This window comes from Leucopleurus acutus (genome assembly GCF_964270905.1).
Source record: "Leucopleurus acutus genome assembly, chromosome: 16".
Classification (NCBI taxonomy): Eukaryota; Metazoa; Chordata; class Mammalia; order Artiodactyla; family Delphinidae; genus Leucopleurus; species Leucopleurus acutus.
The window spans coordinates 55,782,619-55,805,289 of record NC_139158.1 but is presented as its reverse complement, the minus strand read 5'-3'; the positions used below and the strand labels follow the sequence as shown (position 1 = coordinate 55,805,289).

Sequence of the window (22,671 nt, the reverse complement as noted above, 5' to 3'; positions counted from 1 at the left end):
AAATGAAGGGAGGATGGTATGTTTTAGTATAAAAAGGAAAAAGGGACTGAATTCTTTTGACAGACACAATTGGTAACAGTGTACTCTTAAAGAATCATCTTTAGGAGAAGAGTCAGGACAGGGGTAATAAATAAAAATGCAGTTATCATATTTGTGAAAATGCAGATAACCCCAAAATATTTACTTGCTTGGCTTTAGAATGCATTGTGTAATTTTGTCTAATCAGAATTTATAAACAATTTGGCTTAGCCTAATGTTAAAGTGAGTTTGCATTTTCTGAGGGTACAATGATTGGGCTGAAGGTGAACATGCTGGGTGGTGATGGAGGAAAATGTTGGTTGAAACATCACTGTTGGATTAAAAACACCAACAATTAATTAAACACACACACATACACACACAGACAAGCAAACAACTAAATAACCCCTTCACTATAGAAGAGCAGGAATTGCCCAAATGTGGGTCATTTGGGTCAATCCCAAACCATTTGTATAGACTCTGCTTCAAAATGAATCAGGAAGAAATGAAGACAACTACGCACAATTACCACAGGTGTGTGATTATACAAACAGACTTAGGCAGCCCTGGGGTGTGCTGTTTAGCAACATGCAGGGAAGACTATCAACACTTCTATGACCACAGGGATACTGAAAGTTTGGAGTGGGGTGTGGGTAACTGAGACTCTGAAGTTGAATCTTTCTGATTATAACCCAGGACAAGGATTCCTTTTTTGCCCTGATGTAGATGGACTGCACTGAGAAGAGTTCAGGGATCACTGGTCCATAGACTAAGGATGAAAAAGTGGGAGTGTTTCTCCATAATAAGCCACAGTGGATGGGGTCCAAACAAATCATTCAATATCTCTTATCCATTCTCATCACTTGTATAGTTGAAAAGCACTTTTACAAACTATGACCTCAGTGGGCTTGCCCAACAGTCCTGTAAGGCAGGCAGAGAAAATATTTTCATCATCCTTGTTTCGTTGAACAAAACTGAGATGCAGAGACAGTAAACATCTAGGTCACATGAGTTAGGACTTGAACCCAGGTCTTTGGATTCCAAGTAGAGCTCATCTTTGCAAGAAAGGGTGTGTTCTAGAAAAGTGGCCCAGGCCTTAGCAAAATAGCCACACAGATTATGTTCATTGCCAGTGGCAAACTCGACCCCTTTCTCTGTCCCCTTACTCACTGACACTAGAGCTGCTGACATCCTTCACATTAAGGTTTCAGGAACTGGATGTGTTCCTCATTTCAGGATTGTCTGTCTTCACCCAAAAGAATGATGAGTTTTCAAGCATCAGTGGAAAAGAAAATTTTTTGGTTCTTTCCTTTGAAATTACACCATTATAGATAACCAATGACCTGGTTATGAGAAAAATTCTTTTCTGGCAGCCAGAATCCTAGAGAATGTTCTAGGGAGGTCATAAGATCTGGGTGGGAAAGCTCAGTGTGATGGCGTGAATTGTCTTCCCATGAGGCTGTAAACCCCACCCTCTAATTCACCCTTTTATCTCCATTGTGCTGCATTCTGTAGGCTTTGACTTTCCTGCACTGGCCAGATATAAAATGAGGGAAGATGAAGAATGAGTCTAGATAACCATCTGTGGCCTCTGTTTGACCACCTAAATATCTGGATATAGCTTAATGACTCCAATGGCTTCTGCCATTTCATTTTGCTATTTAAATATTTTTGCACAGTAGGTAATCAGTAAATGTCAGCTCCTGTTGCCCTTATCTAATCTCGCTGGTGTGGTTGTGCACACAGTAGGTGTTGAGCAGCTATCAGTAAATGTCAGCTGCTGTGGTTTGTGTCTAGTTGCATCACATTTTATGACTCCAGAAGCATCCAGCTCCTTGAGAGCAGTGAGGTGTGAACACAGTTGCCCTTTCCCCAAGCAGTCTGTGAACTTGGTTATTGGTGAATTGTGCTCTAAGTACTGGCTTTTGGGTTTTCAATTACGAAACACCAGTGGGTCACTTCAGCCTGATACAATCCACCTCTTCCGTGGCCAGCAGGCCGCTGGTTTTGAGGTCATGGTCAGCGCTGGACTTGCTCCCGCCATAGGAGGGCCGCCAGTGGAGCAGCAGCATCTTCTTGAAGTACTTCATGGTGTTGTTCTTGACGGCCATGAAGCAAACGGTGTTGATCATGCTGTTGCTCATGGCGATGCACTCGACGACATAAAAGGCTGTGAGGTAGTGCTTCTCCTTCACGAATACAGTGGGGAAGAAGTCGCGCACGATGGTGAAGCCGTAGAAAGGCGCCCAGCACAGCACGTAGGCCGTGAGGATGCACATGAGCACCAGCACCGTCTTCCGGCGGCACCGCAGCCGCTTCCGGATCTGTTCCGTCTGGAAACCAGGGACTGCCTTGAACCAGAGCTCCCGGGAGATCCTGGCGTAGCACAGGGTCATGGTGACCACCGGGCCCAGGAACTCGATGCCGAAGATGAAGAGGAAGTAGGATTTATAGTAGAGCTGCTGGTCCACTGGCCAGATCTGGCCGCAGAAGATCTTTTCCTGGCGTTTGACAATAAAGAGAACGGTTTCCGTTGTGAAGTAGGCTGATGGGATGGCGATGAGAATGGATACGATCCAGACCAAAGCGATCAGGAAGGAGGCTGTTTGATAATTCATCCGTGGTTTCAAGGGGTGAACGATAGCGAGATATCTGGTGGGGGAGGGAAGCTATCAGTAATAATGATGTGTGCTTGTAATCATTATTGGTTTTTAACTAACCCAAACACCCACAGTAGCAGACAAAATGGCACAATGACTCCCCACGTACCTAATTTTCCAGCATCAACGTGCTTCATCTTATTTTAGCAACATCATTTGGCATTTGGAGGAGAGGAGTGATTTAGTGTAAACAGCACAGGATTTGGGTCAAACAGACAGAATAAATCTTGGCTGGAGTGAATCACTCAGTCTCTCTGAGATTCGTTTCCTCAGGTGCAACATGAAATAAAATGACACCTACCTTGCAGGGCTGCTGTGAATATTAAATATTATAATGTTTGTGAAATGCTTGGCATGTACTAGGTGTGGCATGTACATGTGGCCTATCATGATTATAAGTCCTATTGATACCACCTTGGCTTTCCAGCTTGCCATTCTGCCTAAGAACATAATTCTTTCAAAACACTTCAATCCAAATATCTTCTAGTGTAGAGGTGAAAGAAGAGCTGTGGACTAGGAATTTTTCTCTCCTCCCCTCAGGTGTCATCCTGCATTACAGAGCAGGAGTGGACTAACGGTAGAATCTGAGGAATCTAGTGAGATGTAAATGACTTGCCCAAGTTCACTTGGTGCAGGGAACAGAATCCAGGCTCCTGATACAAAACTTTTACACCCAACTCCCTGGGCTGTCTCAAGCTCAGATGAGAAGGTGTGTAAAGTTGCCTTGACACCATAAAGCAGCACACAGCATAAAACTTTTATCCTGCTCTTTCCAATGAGCAACGCTGCCTGGGAAAGAGGTTGGAGCCCTTTGTGGGAAATGAGCTCATTTGTGTAGGTTGAATACCTTCTTTCCAGAAAAACCTAACAACACCTATTTAGGTAATTTAGTGCCCTGGAATCATTCCTGTGCATTTTATGGAGTGAGAGGGAGAGGTGGTGGAGGAAGGTGGAGGAAGAGGTGGTGGAGGAAGGTGGAGGAAGAAAAGAGGCATGAAGGGTAGGGAAGAAACAATACAACCTTGGAAATGAATATGTACCCCTTACCTAGAGCTTGAGTCAGGTTATGACCAAGAGCAGGAAGCCACCCATAGAAATTCTATCCAATTTACCCTTCTATTGTAACAAGACCCTTTGGTCACCTTTCCAAGTTTCTGACTTGACCAAGAAGGCCTTCTGCCATGTTATTTCTGTCTGTCCCTGACAATATGTCTGTCATAAGATTGTTTTATTGGCTCTTGCCTTCCCCTTGCCCACTGGCAGCTCTGACTCTATAGACTTCAATTAGGAGATCTCATGGCAGCCTGGCTCTCCCCAGCTTGCAGCTTTCTGAAGACATGAGATAAAGTTGCATCCCATCCCAACCAGTGGCTACACCCTAGCTGTATATATTAATAAGCAGTGCTTACTGGAGTTCTTTACCCATCCATGGGACCCAGCTTTTCTAAGTTAACCTGCGTGACTTGCCTGGGTAGCGCAAGGCTCACAGGGCTGGAGATTGGGACAAATGGGCTAGCCAATCTTTCACTGGGGCAGGGACATCTCACAATCACTGTCTCTCTGTGATACTGAGTGTATCAGCTTCCTGTTGCTGCTGTAACAAATTACCACAAACTCAGTGGCTTAAACAACACAAATTAATTATCTTACAGTTTTGGAGGTCAGAAGTCTGACATGTGTCTCACTGGGCTAAAATCAAGGTGTTGGTAGGACTGTGTTCCTTTCTGGAGGCTCTGAGGGGAAAATCTCATTTGTTTATTGTCTAGGGCTGCCTGCATTCCTTGGTTTAGGGCCCCCTTTCATGTTCAAAGCCACCAGTAACCAGTCAAGCCCTTCTCACAACACATCACTCTGACACTGACTTTTCTGCCTCCTTCTTGCACATCTGAGGACCACTGTGATTACACTGGGCCCACCTGGATAATCCAGTCTCATGTCCTTATTTTATGATCAGCTAATTAGCAACCTTAATTCCATCTGCTATCTTAATTCCCCTTAGGCATAACGTATTCTGGGGATTAGGGTGTGGATATCTTGGGGGTGTCATTATTCTGCCTATCATACTGAGTCCAAAGTCCTTAGATAATGCAGAACTAATTCAAGACTTAATAACTCTCTCAGTCTGGTTCTTGCATGAAAAGTATCTCAGTAACCAATGTCAAAGAGAACTTCCACAGCCCTGCTTAATCTGTTGTCAACTCCTAAATTCTAATTCCTTATCCTATAGGATGCTCCAAAATTCAGAGTTGTCATCAGCTAAATAATAAAATAAAGAACATTGGCCTAGGCATTATTCAGAAGCCCTGGATTTCAGCTGTGCACCTAAATTCTTGAATAAATTACTTATGCTCCTGGGACTTAGTTTCTTCATCTGTGAAAGGGAGATAAAAATAACTTTACAGACAACCTTGCAGGCTTTTTGAAAGATTCTATTTGAGAAGGTAAATGTACATAAAGCATGGTGGAAGCTATAATACTTTGTTTAAACCCATCTTTTCGCATGACTCATTCATTGGCAAGAGGGATATCTGCAAAGTCTTTGTTGCCATCTATCTGCTTGGATGTGTGCTTCTTGAGGTCAACACTCTTTTTCTGGGTTCTCTATGACTTCAAATATCATCCCTTCTAGGCCCTCTGCACATGAACCTTGCTCTTCTGCTGCTACCTGTGTCAGGGTTTGCAGGTTTATCTAATTCTGAGTAAGCTGTGGTCCCCATGCCTACAGATACAAGCCCATTATTTAATTAGTGTCATCTCAGCAAAAGTGAGAGTTTGGACATCATTCATCTTTCTTATCATTTTGCCTTATTTTTCAGTTGGTTTGAAACTGAGTGAGAAAGAGGGGTGCTATTTATTTATTAGGGTCCTGGATTGTAAGGGCTGAAATTCCATATGCTGCTTTGACATCTACAGGGCCCCAAAAGCCTAGCTGTGAGTTCCTCTGTTTTCACCAGATATATCCCTCCACCCAGTGAGAAACGCTCTTGTCCTGCTAGTTCCTCTATCAGTGGGAATAGCTGCACCCCCAATCCTCAACCTAATGGGTTTCACCTCCCTGCCATTTGGCAAAATCATCCAAACAAGTCAATCACATCTTCCCATGGGAGCCAAGGGTCACCTCAGCCTCTTGTCACTATAGAGCCTGCTGCTCACATCCCCTGCTGGTTCATTCTATTCCCAAGCACAGCTCCCACGTGACCCTGCCTGGTGTGCAGTGTCCTCCTCCCCTGGGTTGGCAGTATATGAGACCAGCCAAGTGCTTTCACCCTCATTGTTCTAGTTTGAGGTGTTGTGGGTTCAGTTATCTACTACTATTGGTGCTGGAGAGTCCTGCATTCATCAACGGGGTGAATAGGAGGTGGTCAGAATAGCACACTTGAATTGCAATGCCTTCCTCATGAAGCGTTCCCAGACTGCATCACTAACATAATCATCTGTCTTTCTCTGAGTTACTCTTCACTTATCACTAGATTATTCTAGTTTTTGTGTGGAAGAAAAGCTCCCTGAGGTCAAAGACTGTGTCTTCTACTACTTTATGTTTCCATACGCACAGGTTGGGCACATAGTAGAACCCAGCAACCTGTAGATCTACCAGGTTGTAGCAGATGCTGTTGGTGCCCCTCTATTATCCCTTTGCTTTTATCACTTCACTGTATGCCTGTCCACTGCCACCTGCTAACACCTGCATTTCTTTGTTGGAAGGCCTTCTCTGGCTTCCAGATTCCTCTTGGTAACTTGCACAGAATTTCCAGAGTGGCCCTCACAAATGACTTATGAGGGTTGGTGTATAAATATCCTAGTTCCCTCCCACCCTCTCACTCCTGGGAGAACTCTGAGGTGTGATCTACACCAGCTCCAAGAGTTCTGTGGCAGGAATAAGCATCAGCTGTACACAGTGGAAACTTGTTCAATAACACAGCTTGTATTGACTGCCTTCTCTTGACTACCTCATTTCCTATCTCCCTATAGGTGCTTACTGAGGGCTACCTGCACATGAATCCTTGTCTCAGGGTCTATTTTAGGGGTAAACCACACTAAGGCACAGGTTTGATGCTCTGCATTAAGCACTATGGAAACATGAAGATAGGAGTGGTTATTATGCTTAAAACACAATGTCCTTTGGAAAAGACCGTCTGTGTCCCCAGACACAGCATGAGATTAAAAGACAGATTGGCATCAGATTACAAAGACTCTGGGGTGCTAGACTCAGGATTTGGCATGTGTTCTATAGGCATCGAAACCTTTGGAGGTTTTGTAAGGAATGAGATATATTAGAAAGACTCTTCAGTGGTGATATTCTGATGCTTAATATGGATGAGTATAGATTCCAAGGGACAGTCAGGGGCTCCTGAAGGGGTGAAGAGACAAGTTAGAGGAGCATTATGATGGTCCAGCCATGACTTGCCAAGAGATGAAGCTGGAGGGACTATTGCCAGGACCTGGGGTAGGGCTGCACCTGGTGTAGGGGTGTGTGGGTGGCAGTAGAACAGGGAGAAAGGAAAAGAATGATGGTAGTATCTCCTGCTTGGGTGACTGGGAGATGGTGGAATGGCTGACAGAGCTGGAAGCTGACTGATGCAGAGCTGGTTTGGGGTGGAAAATGAACCACTCTGTATTGTAACAGAATGGTTGCTTCCTGAGAATCTCCCATGTTACAAAAGAAAGAAGAAACAAGAAAGAAAGAAAGAAAGAAAAGAAAGAAAGAAAGAAAGAAAGAAAGAAAAAAGAAAGGAAGGAAGGAAGAAGGAAAGAAAGAAAGAAAGAAAGAAAGAAAGATAGAAAGAAAGAAAGAAAGAGAAAGAAAAACCCCACAACTACATTAGGAAGACAAAGGTTTCAATGGAACAAAGGTGATGAGAACAGTGGTAACTCACTTGAGTAAACATCAGAATCATTCAGGGTTGGGTAAAATGCAGATGCCTAGGTCCTAGCTCAGGGGATTCCCATTCAGTAGGGGCCCAGGAATCTGACTTTGTACCATTGTACCAAACATACTTTGTATCATTTCCCCTGGGGAATTTTGTGCATTTGGTTGATAGGTAAGTTTCATAAACACTGGGTTCAGAGCTTACTAGCCTCAAAGTTGTGATAACAAAATTGTTTTTTCTTGCAGGAATTAAGTTATAAATAGGAAGATGCCTCTTATACCTGTATGTGTATTATATTATCATAAATGAAAAATAATCACTGGGTTGATTAAAAAGGACCACAGACCTAAATAGCACTGAGAATAAGGGAAAAACTGGAGTTGAAAGGAGATAAAAGGGAAAAAGATGATTAAAAACACATCATCAAAATGAGCATAACTCACAATGGTGGACCAAGAAGATGTGACACAAATTGCCCCCCTCAAACAGAGCCACTGGTAGTCCAGTGCTGGCCTACAGCTATTTACATAAATAAAACATGTATCAGATTTGTCTGAAGCTGCTATTAGAAATTTTACTTTATAAATTTACAATAGATCAAGGACTTACAGAACATCTCATGCAAATATATGCAAATAAGCACATGGATGTATGCAAAAAAGAAAGGCAAGAATGTCCTTCCCTCTTTTTTGCAACTGAACCCTGTAATCTTATTTTAAAATCAGCTCTGCCACAAAGTCACCAAAAACAAGAGTACATACTGTATGATTCCATTTTTACGAAGTTAAAAAATAGGCAAAACTAAACTATGACGCTAGAAATCAGATCAGTGGTTGCCTGGGATGGGAGGAATGACTGGTAAGGGGTACAAGGAAACTTTCTAGGGGATGGAAATGTTCTATATCTTTGGGTAGTGGTTACAGGAAAAACTTCGCACATGCTATCTTGACTTGAAGCTGCCTTGGCTAACCTAGTTAATGTGGCTTCTAAGTAGTAACCTGCCTAAAATGCTGCTTTTGCTTTTGTGTTTGGTGAGGTTCATGGTTATATGACATGCCTGTATCTGAAGCAGATGTGGTGTATGGGGGCATGGCCCAGAGCTGGGAGGCTCAGGAGCCTCACTCTTGTCCACATTTGGGAGAACATGAGCCACAACTGGAGAAACCAAGTCTCCTTTTGCCTCGATAGATGGGCACGCATTTGAATCTGGAGTAATGCCAACGTTTAGAGCTGAAGTGAGGAAAGAGGCAACCTGGGCCACCTCCATGTTTACCCCTACCCAACATCCTCACCTGTCGATAGCGATGGCCAGCAGGGCATTGGTGGAGACATAGAGTGAGACGGTACGCAGGTAGTTGACAGAGGCACAGAGCACATGGCCGTGCTTCCAGGAGAGCTGGCGCACCACATAGTAGTCCATCTCGAAGGGGCAGCAGACAATGGCCACCAGGAAGTCGGAGATGGCCAGGTTAGCAATGAGCAGGTTGGTGAGGTTGCGCAGCTTCTTATAGCGGGCAAGGGCAGTGATAAAGACAAAATTGCCAATGCCACAAATCAGCATGATGCCCACAAGTGCCACCCCGATGATGATCTTGGCTGCAAAGAAGGTGTGAGTCTTGGTCATATCCTCATCCTCATCTAGAGGGAGGTCGTAATCACCATAACTGAAGTTGAAGGGGAGGGAGGAGGCATGGTCTTGGGGTATACTGAAGTTAGCTGCAAAACTAGTGTTTCCATTCTGGGCTGCCATGGTGAAGCTTGCCAGTGAGTGGTATGCAGGAGTCTCCGCGGTCTGAGTACTCTGAGCTGGGGGTCCAGACCCTCTGCTTTCATGAGGTCAGAGATCTTAGCACCCTGCCCACATCTGTGGGGAGTCAAGACGCCATCATGGATCCTGGAAGGAGACACAACCAGTTGATAAAATATAGGAGAACACCTGGTAGCATCCTCCCAGAGTTCTCCCAGGTATAGGCCAACCAGACACAGTGTCTAACCCACAGGCAGAGCTACCCACAGCACAGAGGGGAGGACACGAGTTCTGGAAATTGGGAAACCCTCTATTGGCTGTTTGCTATCGAGAGGGACTGGGCATGGGATGGATTGGACTCCCCAGAGACACCCAAGAAGAATGTGTGTCTTTGCCCTTTGTCCAGGGACCAGGACCAGTTTGACTGCCCAGTCCCCCTCCCCCCAGCAGCCCCCACAGGGGTCTTCTGTAAGTTTTTCCCAGCTGCTCAGGCAGCTGACCCAGGACTCTATGGCAGTCACAACATTGTGCCAGCTGTTGGCCAGGGACAATGAAGCCAGAGGATGGTGATACAGCAGGGTCCTTCCCCCAAAGCAGGGACTACTCCCTCTGTCCTGGCCAGTCCACAGACTTGGAAGTCACCATTTTCACATGGACAGGCTGAGTCAACTTGGGCCAGTGATTTATGCTCTCTGAATCCCAGTTTCCCTGTAAACCAAATTCCTGTTGCCTAGCCCAGGGCCTGGCACAGAGTAGGGGCTGGATAGGAATCTGCTGAAGGAATGAATGAGGATCCTGACCAGGACTCTGCAGGTGGAGGGGCCTGTGGGTGAGAGGTAATTCTGCTGCGCTACTGGGCCGTTCTAAAAAGAAGTCCTCTGTCTGCTCCCCTTCCCTGTCTCCACTCTTTTGAGCTGTCCCTTCACCAGGCCCCCAGCTCCCCTTCCAGAATCAGCCTTGATTGGGAGGTAACACATCTTGTCACCAAAGTCTGTGTCCTCTGAAAGTGGTGGCTGCTCCAAGACCTTGCTTAACTGAAAACAGCCACCCAAGGGGCGTGGGGGAAGTGTCAGTGAGGACCCAGGAGGGCCTGAGGGCTGACCTATCTCTTATGGCCTAAGTCCTCTACATTCTTGGTGCCTCCAGATGCCCACGGGGGAGGAAATAAAGTCTCTGAAGTACTGAGCCCTCAGGAGATGGGGCACTATTGGGTTCGCTGTGTCTGACCGACTGGAAAAAGAACCCAGATCCAGCACCTGCGGAATGGGGTTCCCGGCCATCCAGCCATGAACCACCTTCCCCCACCTCTTAGCACACCTGGAAAGGACTCCAAGTGTGGGGGCTGTGGGATGCTGGAAGCAAGAAGTGGACCAAACTGGACAGTAGGTTTGGCCCAGCCCTCTGAGAAGAGAGGGAGAACGAAGGACAGGAACTGCTCCCGGAAGGGACAGCAGTCGCAGGGTGGCGGGGACACTCCAACCTGCGGCGCGCCTGCCTACTATATACCCGAGGGGAGGCTCAAAACCGCAGCTGGGGGCGTCCTCTTTTTGGGTCGCCTCTCCGTCTCACGCGACACCCCAACCCCCACAGACACTGCACAGCCTGAGACGGAGAAGCGGGAGTTGCGCCCTCTCGGCTTCTACGTTCGGCTGCTCTTCGGTCCCGGGACCCGCGAGGAGACAGCGGGCGCCCGGGCTAGAGCAGGTCCCCTCCCCGTTATCGCTGGATGCACTCGCTGCCCTTGACCAGCCCGCTCCAAGATCCCCGTCCTTCCTCTCCCTTATTAACCAACCGGCACGGCCGCGCGGCTCCCGCAGGCGCTGCCCCAGCAGGGGCGGAAATCGTCGGAAATTTAAGCTCGAGAAGCAAAGCCTGTGGGATCTCCGGGCGGGAAGAAAACTGGGGGTGGAGGGAGGAGACGGTGAACGGGAATTTTCCCAGAGAAAATTCCTCCCCTTTCCTGCTCACCTTCCCGAGAGTGTCCCCCGTCCACGCCCTCCCCTGCAGTTTGGCGCCCGCCCACCCACTGGCTCCCTCGGTCTGCGGCCTCACTGCCCAGTCCCAGCCTACGGTCCCCGGCCTGGTCATCTGAGGGCATCCACACCTCTAGTGCGAGCCAGCCAGGGCGCATCCCTAGGGCGGCAGCAGGCAAAGCGTCCCGAAGACCCCAGAGAAAGAAGTGGGCATCGGACCCCTCAGCCCGGGCGACGCCCCCCACCCGGCCACTGGAACCCCGGGACTGCGCGGAGGTCTGCACCTACGGGCTTCCGCGCTTCCCTGTCCACCTGGCGGCCTCGGGGACCCGCACTTGCACTGCGCAGGAGGTGTTCCTCTTTCTTCCTGGCTCAGCGCGCTTCCCAGGCGAGTCGCGGTCTCCGGGTTTCCGCTAGAGTTGGCGCTCCGCCCGCGAAGCTCTTCCCGGCTTCTGGGGCGCGGCCGAGTGCGCCCGCCCCGCGCTCGGCTCCGCCCCGGGGTCCCCGCCTGTCTCTGCGCGGAGGCGAAGGGTGGGCACTCGGCTCCTGCAACTGGTGCTCCCCGGGCGCCGGACGCATGGAGTTCTAGCCTCCTTGGCGTGGGTGGGTCCCTCTAGAGAGTTTCTGAGCCCTCCGTACCCCCGTGTGAATGGAACGCAGTAGCCTTTTATTTTTTTTAAACATCTTTATTGGAGTATAATTGCTTTATAATGGTGTGTTAGTTTCTGCTTTATAACAAAGTGAATCAGCTATACATATACATACATGCCCATATCCCCTCCCTCTTGCGTCTCCCTCCTACCCTCCCTACCCCACCCTGTAGGTGGTCACAAAGCACCGAGCTGACCTCCCCGTGCTATGCAGCTGCTTCCCACTAGCTAGCTAATTTACATTTGGCCTTTTAGATAATGCGATTCCGAAGAACCCGGGAGGCCCTCTGCACCCCTAGGTGGCGCCTCAAGGGGGTCGCCAGTGAAGGAACCGAGGATCCGAGGATCCTGTCTTCCAGGGAGTCCAGTGACAGCGTCCGCTCCTGCTACACAGTGACTCCTTCTGGAGGAGCCCAGGGTGCATTCCATCGTTCCGGGAGCTGGTGCTGGGGATACTCCGGCGAGTGCAGAATGGGACTTTAGGATTGTGGGGGAGGAAACCCCCGGGAGGAAGCTGGGGACCGGGGGCAGCTTACCCTGCTCAAAGCTCCGATCCCGAAGTCCTCACTAAAACCTGAGATGTCCACAACTGCCAAAGTCCTTGGTCATTCAAAGACCATCCCAGCTGGGCCTCCTCCTGTCTTTAGGGGGACGCCCGAGCCCTCCACTTTGTTTACAACAGGCTCTGATTTTAGGCAATTTCTATTGCCTCTCTGGTCCTTGGTTTCCTTATACATTGAGTGAGGGGATTAAACTCTCAGGACCTGCGAATTCTGATGACTGGTAGCTGCAAAGCACAGAGGGAAGCTCTGGCTTTACAGAATTGGAACTGGAAACTGTGGCAGGAGACTGAAGGTCTAAAGGGATTCCCTGCTGTTAAATCTCAGCCAATGATTATTGACAGCTTGGAATATGGACTCTGCTTTGTCAGCTCTTCCCATCTTTCCAGAGAGTCTGGGATTTCAGAACTTTATAAATAAAGTTGGGTTAGTTAAAACAAAACAAAAACCCTGTGTTGGCCAAAGAGAACTTATCTCAGAATGAATATAGTCCACTGGGATGCCAACTTAAAATACCTGAATAGATGATTAAGAAACCCTTTGGGTGGTGACATTATGTGATTCTTCTGCCTTTCACCTTATGTAGAACTAACCCCCCCCTTCTCCTCTTTAAGTTTTTTTTTTCCAGATGTATTGGATATAATTAACATATAACATTGTGTAAGTTTAAGATATACAACGTGAAGATTCGATACATGTATACATTGTGAAATGATTACCACAATAATGTTAGTTAACACATCCATCACCTCACATAATTTTTTTTTTGATGGTGAGACCATTTAAGATTTACTCTCTCATCAACTTTCAAGTATATAATACAGTATTGTTAACTGTAATCATCATGCTGTACATTAGATATCCAGAACTTATTCATCTTTTAAGTGCAAGTTTCAACCAACATCTCCCCATTACCTCTCCAGCCCCTTGCAACCACCATTCTACAATATTCCATTATATGTATATCTCATCTGTTCATCCATCCATGGACACTTAGGTTGTTTCCATGTTTAGGCTATTGTGAATAATGCTGCCATGAACACAGGGGTGCAGTTATCTCTTCAAGATAGTGGTTTTGTTTCTTTCTGATATATACCCAGAAGTGGGATTGCTGGATCATATGGAGTTCTACTTTTAATTTTTTGAGGAACTTTCACACCTTTTTCCATAGTGGCTGCACCAATTTACATTCCAACCGACAGTGTACAGGGTTCTCTACAACCTTGCCAACACTTGTTATCCTTTGTCTTTTTGATAATAGCCATTCTATCAGGTGTGAGGTAATATCTCATTGTGATTTTGATTTTCATTTCCCTGATGATTAGTGATACTGAGCATCTTTTCATGTACTTGTTAGCCATTTGTATGTTTTCTTTGAAAAAATGACCTCTGTCCATTTTAAAATCAGATTATTATTATTATTGCTATTGAGTTGTATGAATTCCTTATACATTTTGGATATTAACCCCTTATCTGTTAGCTGGTTTGCAAATATTCTCTCCTATCCCATAGGCTGCCTCTTCATTCTGTTGACTGTTTCTATTGCTGTGCAGAAGCTTTTTAATTTGAGGTAGTCCTGCTTGTTTATTTTTGTTTTTATTGAGTGTGCTTTTAGTGTAATACCTAAAAAATGGTCACAGAGACCAATGTCATGGTGTTTTCCTCTAGGAGTTTGAATTTCAGGCCTTACATTTAAGTCTTTAATCCATTTCAAGTTAATTTTTGTGAGTGATATATATATATATATATATATATATATATATATATAGAGAGAGAGAGAGAGAGAGAGAGAGAGAGAGAGCCAATTTCATTCTTTTGCATGTAAATATCCAGTTTTTCCAATACCATTTATTGAAATGACTATCTTTTCCCCACTGGGTATTCTTGGCTCTATTGTCAAATATTAGTTAAGTGTATTTGTATGGGTTTATTTACGGGCTCTGCATTCTATTCCATTAGACTGTGTGTCTGTTTTTATGCTAGCACTATACTGTTTTGATTATTATAGCTTTGTAGTTTAGTTTGAAACCAGAATGTGTAATGACTCCAGCTTTGTTCTTCTTTTTCAGGATTTCTTTGGCTATTCCAGGTCTTTTGTGGTTCCATATGAATTTTAGGAATTTTTTTTTAAAAGTTCTTCTTTAGGGCTTCCCTGGTGGTGCAGTGGTTGAGAGTCTGCCTGCTGATGCAGGGGACATGGGCTTGTGCCCTGGTCTGGGAAGATCCCACATGCTGTGGAGTGGCTGGGCCTGTGAGCCATGGCCGCTGGACCTGCGCGTCCAGAGCCTGTGCTCCGCAACGGGAGAGGACACAACAGTGAAAGGCCTGCGTACCGAAAAAAAAAAAAAAGTTCTTCTTTAAATTTGTGGTAGAATTCACCAGTGAAAGCATCCTGTCCTGGGGTTTTCTTTGGTGAGAGTCTTTTGAATATGGCTTCAATCTTCTTAGTCATCATTGATCTGTTCTATTGTTCTATTGTTGTCTATTTCTTAATGATTCAGTCTGGGTAGGTTGTATGTATGTTTCTATGAATTTATCTGTTCCTTCTAGGTTATCCAATTTGTTGTCATAGTAACCTTAGGATTCTTTGTATTTCTGTGGTACCAGTTGTAATATCTCTACTGTCATCTACACTTTTGTTTTTTGAGTCCTCTCTTATTTTCCTTGGTTAATCTAGTTAAAGTTTTGTCAATTTTCTTTATCTTTTCAAAAAACCAACTCAGTTTTATTGATTTTTTTTCTATCTTTCTAATCTTTATTTTATTTATTTCTCCTCTAATCTTTTTTTATTTTCTTCCTTCTGCTAATGTTGGGTTTCTTCATTTTTCTTTTTCTAATTCCTCGAGGTGTAAATTTAGGTTGTTTATTTGAGATCTTTCTCTTTTCTTAATGTACAAATTTATTGCTATAAACTTCCATCTTAGGACTGCTTTTGATACATCCCATAAGTTTTGGTATGCAGTGTTTTCATTTTTGTTTGTCTCAAAGTATTTTCTGATTTTCTTTTTGATTACTTCTTTGACTCATTGGTTATTCAGGAGTGTGTTGTTTAGTTTCCACATAATTGTGAAATTTGCAGTTTTTTCCTGTTACTGATTTCTGGTTTCATATCATTGCAGTTGGAATAGACACTAAATATGGTTTCAATCTCCTTAAATTTGTTAAGGCTTGCTTTGTGACCCAATATAGAATGTCCTGAAGAATATTTTGTGTGCACTTGAGAAAAATGTGTATTTTGTTGTTGTTGTATGGAATGTTCTGTATGTGTCTCTTACATCCATTAGGTCTATAGTGTTATTCAGGTGTGTTATTTATTAATTTTCTGTCTGGATGATCTGTTCAATGTGAAAAGTGGGGCATTGATGTTCCCTACTATTTTTATATTGCTATCTATTTCTCTCCTCAGTTCTGTAAATATTTGTTTAGAATACTTAGGTGTTCTAATGTTGGGTGCATATGGATATACAATTGTTGTATATTCTTGATGAATTGACCCCTTTACCACTATCTAGTATATTTCTTTTTCTCTTGTGACCAATTTTGACTGAAAGTCCATTTTATCTGATACTCAATTTGCATGGAATATCTTTTTCCATCATTCACGTTCAAGCTATGTGTGTCCTTAAAGATAAAGTGAGTGTCTTGTAGATAGCATGTTGTTGGATCTTATTTTTTTATCCATTCAACCACCTTGTGTCTTTCAATTAGAGAATTTAGTCCTTTTATATTTAAAGTAATTATTGATAGGTAAGGACTTACTATTGCCATTTTGTTAATTGTTTTCTATTTATTTTTTAGTTCCTTAGTTGCTTTTTTCCTTTCTTACTTGTCTTCTGTTGTGATTCTTTTTTTTTTTGGTAATAATATGTTTTATCTTTCTCTTTATCTTTTGGGTAACCACTATAGGTTTTTTCTTTGTGGTTACTATGAGGCTTATATAAAACACCTTCTAGATGTAATATTTTTTTAAAAAGCTGATAAAGCTGATAACAGCTTGCTTTAAACTGCATACAAAAAGTCTACAATTTTACTTCTCCCCCCATATTTTTTACTACTGATGTCATAGTTTACACCTTTTAATATTGAGCGTTCATTAACATGTTATTGTAGCTATGGTTACTTTTACTATTGTTTTTAAATTTTTATACTTAAGATAAAAGTGATTTACTTACCACGATTACAGTATTAGGGTATTCTGAACTTGATTTTATATTTACCTTTACCAGTGAGTTTTATATGTTTTCATATTGCTAGTTAGCATCCTTTTGTTTCAACTCGAAGAAATTCCTTTAGAATTTCTTGTAAGACAGGTCTAGTGGCAATGAACTTGTACACATTAACCAGTTAAAAAAAAAAGAAATCATATAAAATCTACTCTCAGTCCTCAATAGAATTAAACTAGAAATCAATAACAGAAAGATAGCTGGAAAACCTCAAAATATTTGGAAATAAAACAACACACTTCTAGAGGAAACTTGCACAAGCCTCTTAGATAGCCTCATCCAGCAGAGGGCAGGCAGCAGAAGCAAGAAGAAATACAATCCTGCAGCCTGTGGAACAAAAACCACATTCACAGAAAGATAGACAAGATGAAAAGGCATAGGGCTATGGACCAGATGAAGGAACAAGATAAAACCCTAGAAAAACAACTAAATGAAGTGGAGATAGGCAACCTTCCAGAAAAAGAATTCAGAATAATGATAGTGAAGATAATCCAGGACCTTGGAAAAAGAATGGAGGCAAAGATCGAGAAGATGCAAGAAATGTTTAACAAAGACGTAGAAGAATTAAAGAACAAACAAACAGAGATGAACAATACAATAACTGAAATGAAAACTACAATAGCAGAATAACTGAGGCAGAAGAACGGATAAGTGACCTGGAAGACAGAATGGTGGAATTCACTGCTGTGGAATAGAATAAAGAAAAAAGAATGAAAAGAAATGAAGACAGCCTAAGAGACCTCTGGGACAACATTAAACGCAACAACGTTTGCATTATAGGGGTCCCAGAAGGAGAAGAGAGAGAGAAAGGGCTAGAGAAAATATTTGAAGAGATTATAGTCAAAAACTTCCCTAACAAACATGGGAAAGGAAATAGCTACCCAAGTCCAGGAAGTACAGAGAATCCCATACAGGATAAACCCAAGGAAGAAACACACTGAGACACATAGTAATAAAATTGGCAAAAATTAAAGACAAAGAAAAATTGTTGAAAGCAGCAAGGGAAAAATGAAAAATAACATACAAGGGAACTCCCATAAGGTTAACAGCTGATTTCTCAGCAGAAACTCTACAAGCCAGAAGGGAGTGGCATGATATACTTCAAGTGATGAAAGGGAAGAACCTACAACCAAGATTACTCTACCTGGCAAGGATCTCATTCAGATTCGATGGAAAAATCAAAAGTTTTACAGACAAGCAAAAGCTAAGAGAATTGAGCACCACCAAACCAGCTCTACAACAAATACTAAAGGAACTTCTCTAAGTGGGAGACATGAAAGAAGAAAAAGACCTACAAAAACAAACCCAAAACAATTAAGAAAATGGTCATAGGAACATACATATCAATAATTACCTTAAACGTGAATGGATTAAATGCTCCAACCAAAAGACACAGGCTTGCTGAATGGATACAAAAACAAGACCCATCTATATGCTGTCTATAAGACACCCACTTCAGACCTAGGGACACATACAGACTGAAAGTGAGGGTATGGAAAAAGATATTCAATGCAAATGGAAATCAAAAGGAAGCTAGAGTAGCAATACTCATATCAGATAAAATAGACTTTAAAATAAAGAATGTTACAAGAGACAAGGAAGGACACTACATAATGATCAAGGGATCAAACCTAGAAGAAGATATAACAATTACTAATATATATGCACCCAACAGAGTGGCACCTCAATACATAAGGCAACTGCTAACATCTATAAAAGAAGAAATCAACAGTAACACAAAAATAGTGGGAGACTATAACACCTTACTTACACCAATGGACAGATCAACCAAAATGAAAATAAATAAGGAAACACAAGCTTTAAATGATACATTAAACAAGATGGACTTAATTGATATTTATAGGACATTCCATTCAAAAACAGCAGATTAAATTTTCTTCTCAAGTGCACATGGAACATTCTACAGGATAGATAATATCTTGGGTCACAAATCAAGCCACAGTAAATTTAAGAAAATTGAAATAATATCAAGCATCTTTTCTGACCACAAGGCTATGAGATTAGAAATGAAGTACAGGGAAAAAAACGTAAAAAACACAAACACATGGAGGCTAAACAATACGCTACTAAATAACCAAGAGATCACTGAAGAAATCAAAGAGGAAATCAAAAAATACCTAGAGACAAATAACAATGAAAACACGATGATCCAAAACCTATGGGATGCAGCAAAAGCAGTTCTAAGAGGGAAGTTTATAGCTATACAAGCCTACCTCAAGAAACAAGAAAAATCTCAAATAAACAATTTAAACTTACACCTAAAGGAACTAGAGAAAGAAGAACAAACAAAACCCAAAATTAGCAGAAGGAAAGAAATCATAAAGATCAGAGCAGAAATAAATGAAATAGAAACAAAGAAAACAATGGCAAAGATCAATAAAACTAAAAGCTGGTTCTTTGAAAAGATAAACAAAATTTGATAAACCATTAGCCAGACTCATCAAGAAAAAGAGGGAGAGTACTCAAATCAATAAAATTAGAAAAGAAAAAGGAGAAGTTACAACAAACACCGCAGAAATACAAAGCATCCTAAGAGACGACTACAAGCAACTCTATGCCAATAAAATGGACAACCTGGAAGAAATGGACAAATTCTTAGAAAGGTATAAGCTCCCAAGACTGAACCAGGAAGAAATAGAAAATATGAACAGACCAATCACAAGTCATGAAATTGAAACTGTGATTAAAAATCTTCCAACAAACAAAAGTCCAGGACCAGATGGCCTCACAAGTGAAGTCTATCAAACATTTAGAGAAGAGCTAACACCCATCGTTCTCAAACTCTTCCAAAAAATTGCAGAGGAAGGAACACTTCCAAATTCATTCTATGAGACCACCATCACCCTGATACCAAAAGCAGACAAAGATACTATAAAAATAGAAAATTAAGACCAATATCACTGATGAATATAGATGCAAAAATCCTCAAGAAAATACTAGTAAACAGAATCCAACAACACATTAAAAGGATCATACACCATGATCAAGTGGGATTTATCCCAGGGATGCAAGGATTCTTCAATATACACAGATCAATCAATGTGATACACTATATTAACAAATTGAAGAATAAAAACCATATGATCATCTCAATAGATGTAAAGAAAGTTTTTGACAAAATTCAACACACATTTATGATAAAAGCTCTCCAGAAATTGCGCATAGAGGGAACCTACCTCAACATAATAAAGGCCATATATGACAAGCCGACAGCAAACATCTTTCTCAATGGTGAAAAACTGAAAGCATTCCCTCTAAGATCAGAAACAAGACAAGGAGGTCCACTCTCACCACTATTATTCAACATAGTTTTGGAAGTCCTATCCATGTCTATCACAGAAGAAAAAGAAATACAAATTGGAAAAGAAGAAGTAAAACTGTCACTTTTTGCAGATGACATGATTCTATACATAGAGAATCCTAAAGATGACACTAGAAAACTACTAGAGCTAATCAATGAATTTGGTAAAGTTGCAGGATACAAAATTAATGCACAGAAATCTCTTGCATTCCTATACACTAATGATAAAAAATCTGAAAGAGAAATTAAGGAAACACTCCCATTTACCATTGCAACAAAAAGAATAAAATACCTAGGAATAAACCTACCTAGGGAGACAAAAGACCTGTATGCAGGAAACTATAAGACACCAATGAAAGAAATTAAAGATGATACCAACAGATGGAGAGATATACCATTTTCTTGGATTGGAAGAAGCAATATTGTGAAAATGACTATACTACACAAAGCAATCTACAGATTCAATGCAATCCCTATCAAATTACCAATGGCATTTTTTTCGGAACTAGAACAAAAAATCTTAAAATTTATATGGAGAAAAAAAAGACCCCAAATAGCCAAAGCAGTCTTGAGGGAAAAAAACGGAGCTGGAGGAATCAGACTCCCTGACTTCAGACTATACTACAAAGCTACAGTAATCAAGACAATATGGTAGTGGCACAAAAACTGAAACATAGATCAATGGAAAAAGATAGAAAGCCCAGAGATAAACCCATGCACCTATGGTCAACTAATCTATGACAAAGGAGGCAAGGATATGCATATATATAGATAGATAATACACACACATATACATATGGAATATTGCTCAGCCATAGAAAAGAATGAAATATTGCCATTTGCAGGAACATGAATGGGCCTAGAGATTATCACACTAAGTGAAGTGAGTCAGAGAAAGACACATGTCATATGATATCACTTATATGTAGAATCTAAAAAATAATACAAATGAATCTATGTATAAAACAGACTCTCAGACAAAGAAGACAAACTTACGGTTATCAAAGGGGAAAGGGAGCAGGGGAGGGATAAATTAGGAGTATGGAATTAACAGATCCAAACTACTATACATAAAATAGATAAGCAACAAGGGAGCTATACTCATAACACAGGGAGCTATACTCAAAACACAGGGAGCTATACTCAATATCTTGTAATAGCCCATAATGGAAAATAATGTGAAAAGAATAAATGAATCACTTTGCTGTACACCAGAAACTAACAATACATAAATTTCCATTTTTGGCTTAATTTACCTAAAATTGGATTCTGTTGCTTGCTATCCAGGACTCCTAACAGATTCAGATATTTTCATGCAGGAAAGAATAAGCTCGGAGAGGTTAAGTTGCAAAGGTCAGACAGTTAATAGGTGGCAGAGTAGAGATTCAAATGAGGTTCCAAAACTCAGATTTTCCCATTGCACTAACTTGAGAACTGTGGTTTCCCTAGTGCAAGGGAAAGGCGGCTGGGGTCAGGATTTATCACACATGCTCTTGCTCTAGTGAACTCTGCCTGCCTCAAAGGGAGTGTGGTATTGAAGCAAAAGCTGAACAAAGCAGGATAAAAATGAACAAGATTCCCAAGACCCATATTTAATCTGGGGGCTCTGAGCGTTGCAGTCCAAACTGGCCATGATGGCAGTTCTCTAAGTGGAGGGTGTACCCAGACCTTTTTCAGAAGACACATACCTGGGCCCCATGTGGGTAGATTTTTATTCTATATATCAATAAGATTTTCCTGGCTTCTTCAGAAAAGTGTTCATTCTTCACCGAGGTTCCCACAAAAAACAACACAAAAACGTAAAATACTGTGATGTAAATCATTGACTATAAGAGGTGGCCCTTAATGCACTCAGCTCAAAACAGCAGATCATCTTCCTAGCAGAATGGCATTTTGTTTTCTTAGTAATAGTCTCTCATATCAGCCAGGATTGTGTGAATACTTTTATTTCTTTTTTTAATTAAAAAATTCAGTTTTGGGCTTTTTCTCTATATTTAATTTAGTTTAGACACTTTTTGATCCTTTACTAGTTGAAAATGTCACTGAAAAACACACAGGCACCAGGAAGAGAAAATTAAAATCAGTGACAAGTTTAACATGGTTTTTTGGGTACCGGCTCTATATAACACACTTTACTAGTCAGTGTAAGCCTTTGAAAGGTGAAGCGTAGAGTGCCTCTGAGCTGGGGCAAAGATGGAAAAATGAGAGATACCAGATTATCCAAAGGCACAGCTTGTTAAGGGAACTGGAAATAGATTTTGAGAAACCATATACCCAGTAAATGGCCTGAATCATACATACTTGTCTCTTGTTAAACAGAAGGCAACTAACATTTAAGTCCAGAATGTTTTCATAGGGATGAGAGCTGGGAGGTACTGGAGTGGCTTGCACCCTCAGGAGACTTCACAGTCTAGGTGGTGGCATATTTTTGGCTTTTGTATCACTTTGGGCCTGAGTTGGGAATAAAGAAGCCAAATCTTACTGTTCCTATCAGAAACAGTCTCAGTAGGAGAGATAGAAGATGCCCCTAAAAAAAGGCATCCAAAGGCTCAGAACACTGGCACTCTTGCCTTTGACTTTGAGGGAAAGGTGGGTGAGAGTTGGTCGGGGGAGGATCATGCTAGCAGGAATTGCACAGGTACTTCTAGCC

General features: G+C 42.3%; 1 protein-coding gene across 1 annotated transcript; it reads right to left on the bottom strand.

Annotated features, from left to right (window-relative positions):
- Positions 1-1,973: 1,973 nt before the first annotated feature.
- Positions 1,974-9,379, bottom strand: PROKR2 (prokineticin receptor 2; the record flags this gene model as incomplete). Its single annotated transcript, XM_082856574.1, has 2 exons — positions 8,839-9,379; positions 1,974-2,670 (listed from the first exon to the last, which is right to left on the bottom strand). Exons 1-2 carry the CDS (start codon positions 9,294-9,296, stop codon positions 1,974-1,976), a joined length of 1,155 nt encoding a protein of 384 aa, XP_082712700.1. The 5' UTR covers positions 9,297-9,379.
- Between the last annotated feature and the right edge of the window lie 13,292 nt (positions 9,380-22,671).